General features: G+C 46.2%; 1 protein-coding gene across 1 annotated transcript in view; it reads left to right on the plus strand.

Annotated features, from left to right (window-relative positions):
• Fam171a1 (family with sequence similarity 171 member A1) overlaps positions 1–3,770 on the plus strand; it is a 107,586-nt gene extending 103,816 nt beyond the window's left edge. Inside the window, exon 8 of the mRNA XM_055593808.1 lies at positions 814–3,770. Coding sequence (XP_055449783.1) covers positions 814–2,503 — 1,690 coding nt within the window. The 3' untranslated portion in view covers positions 2,504–3,770. The remainder of the gene's footprint in view (positions 1–813) is intronic.
• Positions 3,771–9,865: the final 6,095 nt, after the last annotated feature.

Below are 9,865 nucleotides of genomic sequence, written 5' to 3' on the forward strand. Positions count from 1 at the left end.
TGAAAGACTATCTAGAAGGCAAACGTGGAAGTTAAGTTGCAGATGAGCCCACGGGTTATGTAAAGTTGCAGACAGACACTGTAAAGGGAGTTGTAAGAGCTGAGGGGCTGGGGAGATGGTACCTCAGTACCACGTTTGCTAAGAGACCCTAGAAGAAGCTGGACACTAATAGAGAACATCCAGCCTCCCCCTCCATTCTACACGCGTGTGCACTGTGCATGTGAATACGCACACAACGTACACACACGAGCTTCACAAGGGCTGGGGGATACCTGAGCCAGTGAAGTGTGCGGTGTACAAGCATGAGAACCCGAGTTGGAGCTTCAGAAGCCACGTGCAAAAGCTGGGCATGGTGGGCCAGGCCGTCATCCCAGCGCTGTGGAGGCAGCGGCAGTGTGTGTTCCTGAGGCTCGCTGACCAGCACCGTAGTCTATGTGATGAGCTCTAGGTTCAATGGTAGAACCTGTCTCCAATAACAAGGTGGATGACGCTTGAGGAACAATGCCAGCATTGAGCTCTGGCCTACACACACACACACACACACACACACACACACACACACACGCACGCACGCACACGCATGCACACATGCACCCCTACAGAAACACACACCAAGAAAAAAAAAAAAAGAAAGGTCTCTAGATTTTTCTGCTCTGGGTTAAAATAAGAGTGTGGGTTTGGAGTGAGGAGGTTTCGGGATGCTTATACATTGTTTCATTTTTTTTCCTCATGTAAATCAACTTAGAATTTTACCCAAACCTTTGCCATCATGGGTCTCTCATTTCTGTCCTTGTACCGCCTTCTTGGTTGCAGGAGGAAGTGCTTGAAGCCCCGTCAGCACCACAGAAAGCTGCAACTCCCCCCGGCCCTGGAGAGTTCCAAGAGAGATCAGTCAACATCCATGTCTCACATCAACTTGCTGTTCTCTCGAAGAGCATCAGATTATCCCGGGCCTCTGTCTGTCTCCAGCCACAGCCGCCCAGAGGCCCCAGGGACAAAGGAACTGATGGGCGGGGTGCACTTAGAAATGATGTCGCCCAGTGGGGAGGGGGACCTGCACACACCCATGCTGAAGCTCTCCTATAGTACCTCACAAGAGTTTAGCTCCCGGGAGGAGCTGCTCTCCCACAAAGAAGAGGATAAAAGCCAAACATCCTTTGATAACCTGACTCCAAGTGGAACACTGGGGAAGGACTACCATAAGTCTGTGGAGATTTTTCCCTTAAAGGCAAGAAAATCTCTGGAAAGAGAAGGCTATGAGCCCTCTGGCAATGATGACTACAGGAGGAGTTACAATACTGTGCTGTCCCAGCCTTTGTTTGAAAAGCAAGATCAAGAAGGCCTGACATCGGCAGGAAGCAAACTCACCATTCAGGAACACATGTACCCCGCACCTCTGTCCCCTGAAAAAGAGCAACTGCTGGACCGCAGACCTACTGAATGTATGATGTCGCGCTCTGTCGATCACCTGGAGAGACCTACTTCTTTCCCGAGGCCAGGCCAGCTGATCTGCTGTAGTTCCGTGGACCAAGTCAACGACAGCGTTTACAGGAAGGTATTGCCTGCGCTGGTCATCCCAGCCCATTATATGAAACTTCCAGGGGACCATTCTTATGTGAGCCAGCCTCTGGTAGTCCCCGCTGACCAGCAGCTGGAAATAGGAAGGCTCCAGGCTGAGCTGGCCAACCCCCATGGAGGGATCTTCTCTCACCCCTCCTCTCAGATGCAGGGCCAACCCTTGTCTTCCCAGGCCATCTCTCAGCAGCACCTGCAGGATGCAGGCACACGGGAATGGAGCTCTCAGAATGCATCCATGTCAGAGTCTCTGTCCATCCCAGCATCCCTGAATGATGCAGCTTTGGCTCAAATGAACAGCGAGGTGCAGCTCCTGACGGAAAAGGCGCTGATGGAACTTGGGGGTGGGAAGCCACTTCCCCACCCTCGGGCATGGTTTGTCTCCCTAGATGGAAGGTCCAATGCTCACGTCAGACACTCATACATTGATCTCCAAAGAGCTGGAGGAAGTGGAAGAAATGACGCCAGTTTGGACTCTGGTGTGGATATGAATGAGCCAAAATCTGCCAGGAAGGGAAGGGGAGATGCTTTGCCTCTCCAGCAGAGCCACCCACCTGTACAGGAGCACCAGCAAAAAGAATCCAGAGCTCCGGACAGCACTGCCTACACACAGCTCGTGTACCTGGACGACATGGACCAGAGCAGCAGTGAGTGTGGGACCACGGTCTGCACCCCTGAGGACAGTGCACTGCGATGCTTGTTGGAAGCGTCGGGTCGGAGGAGTGGGGGCCAGCTACCCAGCCTGCAGGAGGAAACAACCAAACGAACTTCAGACGTTCCCCTGGAAACGTTAGCCAGCCCCAATCAGAGAAGGCCGGCCAACGATGAAGAGGAAGACGACGACGATGATGATGACCAAGGAGAAGACAAGAAAAGCCCCTGGCAAAAACGAGAGGAGAGACCCCTGATGGCTTTTAACATAAAATGAGCCATCGCTGAGCCAGAGATGTGGAATATAAAGTTGCCAAATATCCTTTCTTATGAAAGCATACCTATAATGAGGAGAAGCTGAAGAGTGAAGACCATGGAAGTAGATGCTTTCTGCATTGACACGGCTCTGTTGGTGGCAGAAAGAAATTAAGGTTTTGGCTCAGAATGAAGGATGACTGACGGATGCTGCCCCTCCGGGCAGGTGGCTGGGAGACATATATCATTCTATGGACCCAGCTTGTCCCAGTGGATGCTGACGAACCACATGTGGAATTGCTGTGCTCCAAGGACCACCTCAGTTCTCCCTCAGAGTCTGGAAACAGATGGAACTCTTTTTGCATTGTTTGAATCCTCCATTCTGTCACGATAATGCTACTGTGAAGCTCTTAGTGGGAAATTGGGTGTCGTGTAGTTTCCCAAAGTCAGCATTATCTCAAAGGAAAGCTATGCATTGCTGCTGCGTTGTTGTTACTTTGCTTAGACTTTGCTTTGATTAGGTCTCTCTCTCCTCTCTCTCTCTCTCTCTCTCTCTCTCTCTCTCTCTCTCTCGGTGGGGGTTGCTTTTTTCTTTAAAGTATTATTTGATTCAGTTGTAAAATTTTTATCTCCTTGTTTTAGTCTGTTCTACTTCTCTATGGTTGATTGCAGCATCTCCCTTCAGGAACTCCTGAGTGTCGGCTCCTAACATCTAAGCCTTTTAATGAAATTATACTGAAATTTTTATCAGCTAAGAGTCCTTCAATTCTGGTCCCATTAACTCCAAGTGCCTTTTTTACAGTGACAACAAACAGTCCCTCAGTTTTGTGTTTTTTTGTAACCCTTTTAATTGAACTGCCTGGATTTTATATAAAGTTACTGACCGATACCTTGTTCTTTGAACTGCATGCTGCCAAGTGCCATCGTGCTCAGCATCCTCATTTCAGCGCAGTATACTCTCTAGTTATCATGTGTAACGTGGGTCTGTTTAGCTAAGATAGACTAGAGGACACTGTAGAGATGCCCTTTCCTATTCCATCCCTTTGGCCGCTAGCCTCCAGTATGGTTCCACTGGCTGTTTGTATATAAGGGTTATGTGTTCACTCTGGAATCCTGTGTGCCCATCTTGCTCACCAAATGTGAGAGTATGGGCTGAGCAAGGGGATTGAATGTGACTATTAAACAACACTCATGTACTGTCCAAAAGTGCCAGAATGACCCTTCTGTGCATTCTCCTTTAAGAGCTGCTTGGTTGTCCAAAAATGAAAACTCAAAATAAACTTGGAAGAAGAAAAAATCTGTGTTTATTCTGATTCATTCTGAGCCTTTCTCTGTTGGAGAACTGTCAGTAAGGCATTGCTGTTCATTCTGTGAGAGACTTCAGTATTGGAGGGTTGTGAATGCATAAACACCCAGGGATTAATACTAGAGTTAAAAAAAAAAAATCAACCTTTCTCCTTAGTTTCCCTCACAAATGCATAATAACATCCTGGGAATGCTTCAGTTAAGGAGAGAGATCTACATTTTATGAGAAACCAGCTTTCTTATGCTGAAGATGAACTTGTCTTGAAACAGTTTCAGAAAGGGTTTGTTAAAGTAGCCAAAGCTATTCCAGATATATGGTATTGTTCATGGGAATTATTAATGGAGGGCTGAGGGCGAAGCTCGGCTGGTAAAGTGCTTGCCTGGCCCCTGTGAAGTCCTAGGTTCCATCCCAGTGACACCTAAACCCGAGTGGGTTAGTGCACCCCTGTAACACCAAGCAAGCAGACTGGGGCAGCCTCAGATACACTCGAAGTTCAACGCCAACCCTATCTCAAAGAAATCATGGCCATGATGTCAGAACGTGAGAAAGACTGGTAGAATAAATGCAGGTATGTTTGCGGTCAACTGCTTCCATACCAAATCTTCATTTTCAAATTCCACATGAGTATAAAACTAATGGAGGTGATTTTTACTGTCTGAATTCTCAGATGAGGGTGTTTTTTTAACCTTTAACTTAAAAAAGATGAAACAGTTGAGCCAGTCCATCAGGCAGTCGGGCAGCTAAGTAGATGAGAGACAGTGGCTTAACCAGTACTAGTGAACACTGTCCCCCACAGGTGAGTCCTTGCTGACTTTCCTAAGACTCCAAGGAGAACTCCTCTTTCAATCCCACAGAAGAAAAAACTAACACGTAAGGCTTGAGATAAGCCATGGGGGAGGGAGGGAGGGTGCTGGCTCTGCTGGTCCCCAGCCCTTTGCAGCTCTGTCTCTGCTTGCTGCCAATGGAATTCCAGAAGACCTTCTCATGAGACCTGTGGAAAACATGTAACATACTAACTCTTCAGTCTGGTAATGGAGATCTGGCAGGAAGACCTGTCCCAGTGGGGGCTGCTTTCCTGACTCCTCCTGTGGAGATACATACTTCACTGAGTTGTAATCCAGTGGTGGCAAGTACTGAGCAGGTAGCAGTTGTCACAGCACAGCCGGATTTACCAAAAAGGAATTGCTTCTGCCAGAGAGACCTCCATTTCCTATTAGAGTTATCCACAGGGAGGCCCAGACATAATGTTTTTTCTCAGAAAGCCAGCAGTGATGACCACACTAGAATTTTCTAAACAGAGCACTGTAAGTGCAATCTTTAATCAATTCATTTACCTCCCGTCTAGCTGGTGAGGGCCATGAGAGCAAAAGATGTCAATGTTTCACATCAATTTTCAGCCAGCGGAAGCCATGGAAGGCACCTTGCTCATGCCACCTAGTGGTCAGTTCTCACCTTCCTGGAAAAGAGCAAGGCCAGCCCTCCAGGTTGGCTGGTTGGCAAGCAGCCCTCATTCTGTCTTCCAAGTGAGGTGGGAAACGGGAGAAGGTAAGGTAGTCAGGATGTTCCTGCCTGGAAACCAAAGCACTGGGGACAATAATGGGGCTGGTTTGAAGTTTGGGGAAAGATTTTATATTCTTCTTCCTTGCTTTACACCTAACTAAATGGAGGCTTGGTGGCAAGATAAATAAAAGTCACTCAACTGATGCGACAGTTGCATTGCTTATAGAGCCAGCTCTCTAGGCAGGAGATATAGATGTTCTTAATAATAAAATGCAGAATACTCTATTGTAAACTCTTTTGACAGTTGATTCTGCCTGCTGATGATTGACATGGGTGATCTGGCATGGACATCGTTATTTTCTTGAAGTAATGATTAAGATGAAATTGAACGTCAGCCTGTCTCTTAATCACAGTCACAGAGCGACATTTTTGCTGACCCAGTTTTCAAACTCTGGATGAATATGCCCTTGACTCTTTAGTGTTGTTATTCTCATAATGGACCCAAGACATTACACTGCTGTAAGATCACTGTGAAAAGAAAAACCTAGCATGTTCTCCATTGCTGCTCTTCACCAACAGATCAAACCTCTGTCAGTAGTGTTTGTCTGTTCCTGTGGTATAAAACTTGCACTGTGGCCAAGTTCAGGCAACTACTGTGATACCCCAGCACCCATGGGCATCATTTGCCCACTAAACACACAGTGACTCATAGGTAATAGCAAAATAGCTAATCCATGTGGTTCAAGGATCAGAGATTTGCAAATCTGCCTACCCTGCAGTTTCACAATTTTTGTTGCATTTGTTTATTTATTGGGTGGGGCATGCATGCCACAGTATGCCCATGAAGATCAAAGGACAACTTACAAGGGGTCAGTAGATTGTCTCGCTCTGTGTGGGTCCCGGAAATTAAACTCCAGTTAGGCTCGGTGGTAGGCATCTTTTCGCCATGAGTCATCTTGCCAGCCCTCACTGCATTTTCCTGGTTTGTTGTTGTTTTTTTATGTGTTTTTATTTGGTTTGTTTGTTTGTTTTGGTATAGGATCTCACCGTAGCCTCAGACTTGCCTAGAGTTTGCAGTCTTCTGCTGCATCCTCTCAAGTGGTACGTTAACATGTAACTGTGGCCACACCAGGCTTTACGATCCATTTCAGATCATTCAGAAGCATGCAGAGTATAAAATTCTGCGGCACCTGTCTCCAACTGAGTAACAAGGCAACACCTTGCCTTCTTGCTTTAGCTCTCACACTCTAGAAAAGTGTGGTTTCACAAGCCGTGGCCATTGCCACATTTCCTCTCTGTGCCTACTGTCACAAATTGCATCCAGGAATAATGCTACCGTCCCATGCAGACTTCTTAAGTGTGCGAGGGCTGTGGTGTGCCTTGCAGAAGCAATGCTTGTGCTAGAGAGGCTCAGGTCTGAGTTACTCTGCTGATGACATTAACGAGTCAGTGCTGCTAGGACAGTGTCTGGCGGCGCTTGTCTAACATACGTAGGCTCCGGACTCAACCCCCAGCACTGAATAAAGTGAGTGTGGTGATGCAGGAAGTTAATCCCAGCATTCGGGAGGAACAGAAGTTCAAGGTCATATTCTGCTACAAGTCAAGGAAGGCCTACAAGGAAGCTTGTCTCAAAAAGAAAAAAAAAGTAGGAAGGGAGGGAAGGAGGAGAGAGCTCGAGAAAGAAACAGACAGATGACAATAGATAGTACAAAAGGTGTCATTACGCAGAAACACACAAAATTATTATAACCAGGGGCTTGCGGTGACCTATCCCTTATTTCCCCAGGAGCGCTGGTTTGTACTAAATCGTGTTACTAGAACTTCACAGAATAGAACTTCTGTGGACAGTAAGAATCGGCGAAAGGAAACAATTGGGAATGGTGAGTTCTAGGAAGGAACAAGGTTTATTTTTAGTATGATTGAACTATAGACTGGCAACATTCACTCTTACCTTGCAACTGGCTTGCAAATTCCAGAAACTTTAAGCGTCTCTTAACTCGCTGCGGGGAACAGAAAGCAATAAATGAACAAGGGTGTCCCTGCCCCTAAGTGTGGCCTCGTGCTCTTTGGTTTATGTTTACTTATTTACTTAGATTGTGTATGTATACATAGTATGTTTGTGCAGATGTGTGGAGGCCAAAGGGAATTTTCAGGAGTCAGTTTTTACTCTCTACTCTACTGGAGGAGGGTCTGTCTTATTGCTGTTACTCCTTGCATATTCCAAGCCAGCTGGTCGACAAGCTTCAGGGTAATTCTCCTGTCTCTGCCTCCCGTATCTCACCTCCCCTTGTAGGAGGGCTGTGATCACAGATCCATGCTACTGTATCACGTGGTACACATATGTTAATGGAGGTAAAACACTTATACACATAAATAAAAAAAATAAGGTGGCAAGAGTAGACGCAGATACCCAGATTTAGCCTCTGGTTTCCACAGATGGCCAAACATGCATACATATATCACACATGTACCCACATGAACATGTACTGCACATAAATACAAAAATATAATACCAAGAAATCCAGGTCCATACAATAATGTGAGTTAAACCACAAACTATTCCACCTTTCCAAGTTGTCTCGACTGATATCTAAAATGTACATAATTTGGTTATGCCTACATGTAATACTCTTTCAAAAATTAAAAGAATAAATATAAGGAAGAGAAATTCAGTCACCAACACCTACCGTGCAGAGATGACTGCTGCTGGCATCCTGCACTTTTCCCCCCAACATGATTTGCCCACATAAACACTTATTTCATTAAGCTTTTTTTCATTATAGTGACAAGATGACTTTCAGTAAAGAACTTGCTGTGCCATCTTGAGGCCCTAAGCTCAATCCCCAGAACCTAGGTAATAAGCAAGATGTAGTAGTATATATTTGTAACCCTAGTTCTGGAGAGGCAGCGACAGGCAGCTCCCTGGGTCTCACTGGCCAGTGATCCTCATCTACTCCATAAGCTCCAGGACAGGAGGACTAATCTTAGCAAAGCAAGGAAAACGGTTCCTGAGGAATGACACCCAAGGGTGTCCTCTGGTCTTCTCTTGCACCTGTACATACACCTGCACATGCCCGTGAGCCCATGCAGACAAATACACACACATTTTTTTTTCTGCCTTTTGAAGTTTCAGAAGCCTTTAAAATGGGAAAATTCAGGTGAAGTTGTTCACCTGAATTTAGCAGGATTTAGCAGTAGGCCCTGAAGAAAAACTGGTGTCCTGTCTAGAAGCAGGCCCTGCTCCAGGATACGGGAGGATACAATGAAAGAAAGTACCTTGGGCCATAACAAATAATAGATAACATCACTTGAATGACAGAGACCCATTGAGTAAAAGTTAGCAAAAATAAATGCAGAAACACTTGAAGCAAAGCACTCAAGAAAATAAGACCCAGCCTAGAGGATGGTGCCACCCAAACTCAAGAGGGGCCTTCCTCCCCATCTGTGAAGACGTAGCCTCTTTCAATCTAAGTCAGCTGGCTTTTCATCTTCCAGGCACCTGTCAGTTCGATCAAGTACCACACAACGAAAAGCAAACAAGATTAGAGATCAAAAACCTACCGTTTCTTAAATTGCTGTTGTCTCTCTCTGTCTCTCTGTCTCCCTCTTTCTCTCTTGAGCACGCAAGTGTGTGTGTTGTACATATGCTTGTTAGTGTGGGTGAGTGCATGTGTACCCCACAAGCATACGGAAACCAGAGGTCAATGCTGAGTGCCTTTCTTGACCTATTTTCTGTATTTTATTTTATTGAGACAATGTTTCCCACTGAGCCTGAAGCTCAGGGATTTGGCTTGACCGGCTGGCCAGTGAGCTCCAGGGATCTGCTTGTCTCTGTCTCCCAGCACTGGAGCTACTGGCATTCCCCACTACACACACTTTTTTATGTATGTCCTCAGGTTGATGTGGCAGGTCTCTTACCACCTGGGCCTTATCTCCAGCCCCATGTTTTGGGGATGTTTTGACAACATGGAAAACTGTTGGAATGGGTGTGTAGGTTGTTATTGTCCATGGACTGGGAGAAGGTAGCAGGTGATAGAGGAAAAGCTCAATTGCCAAAATTGGCAGCATAGCTAACTGAGTGTCTTAGGTGAGAAAAGTTTCAAGCCTTTTCCCCTGACTCCTGTAATTATTTTTAAAGATGTAAATATAGACACAAACAAAATACCTAGCCAAATGGCTGTCTTTCGAAGTGATTATGAATTATTGGATGTTGGGGCTCTGGTGCCTGCAAGGTGATTGACCATTCTTGCAAGACCATTTGCACACAGGCAGGATGAACAGGCACTGAAGAGCCTACCAAGTTGGCCCATGAAAGGCCCATAATGCTGTCATGTGGGAAGAAACTAGGAAATGAAATACTGGCTGCAAGTGAGCATAGGAGGACAGGGTCCCCTCTCCTGACACCTGGCCCAGTGTGCAGCCATCTTTGCAGGCTGCCTGTCCATCTCCTCCTCTTTCATATCCTCTGCCACCTGGACATATTCTACATAGAGTAGATTCCCAGTAACTAAGTAATCTCAAGCACTATAAGCCACGCTGACCAGTCAACATCCAGGATGGTGAGAGGACTCTGGGCTT

The sequence above is a fragment of the Psammomys obesus genome, unplaced genomic scaffold, assembly GCF_907164565.1.
Source record: "Psammomys obesus unplaced genomic scaffold, mPsaObe1.curated_primary_1811, whole genome shotgun sequence".
Classification (NCBI taxonomy): domain Eukaryota; kingdom Metazoa; phylum Chordata; class Mammalia; order Rodentia; family Muridae; genus Psammomys; species Psammomys obesus.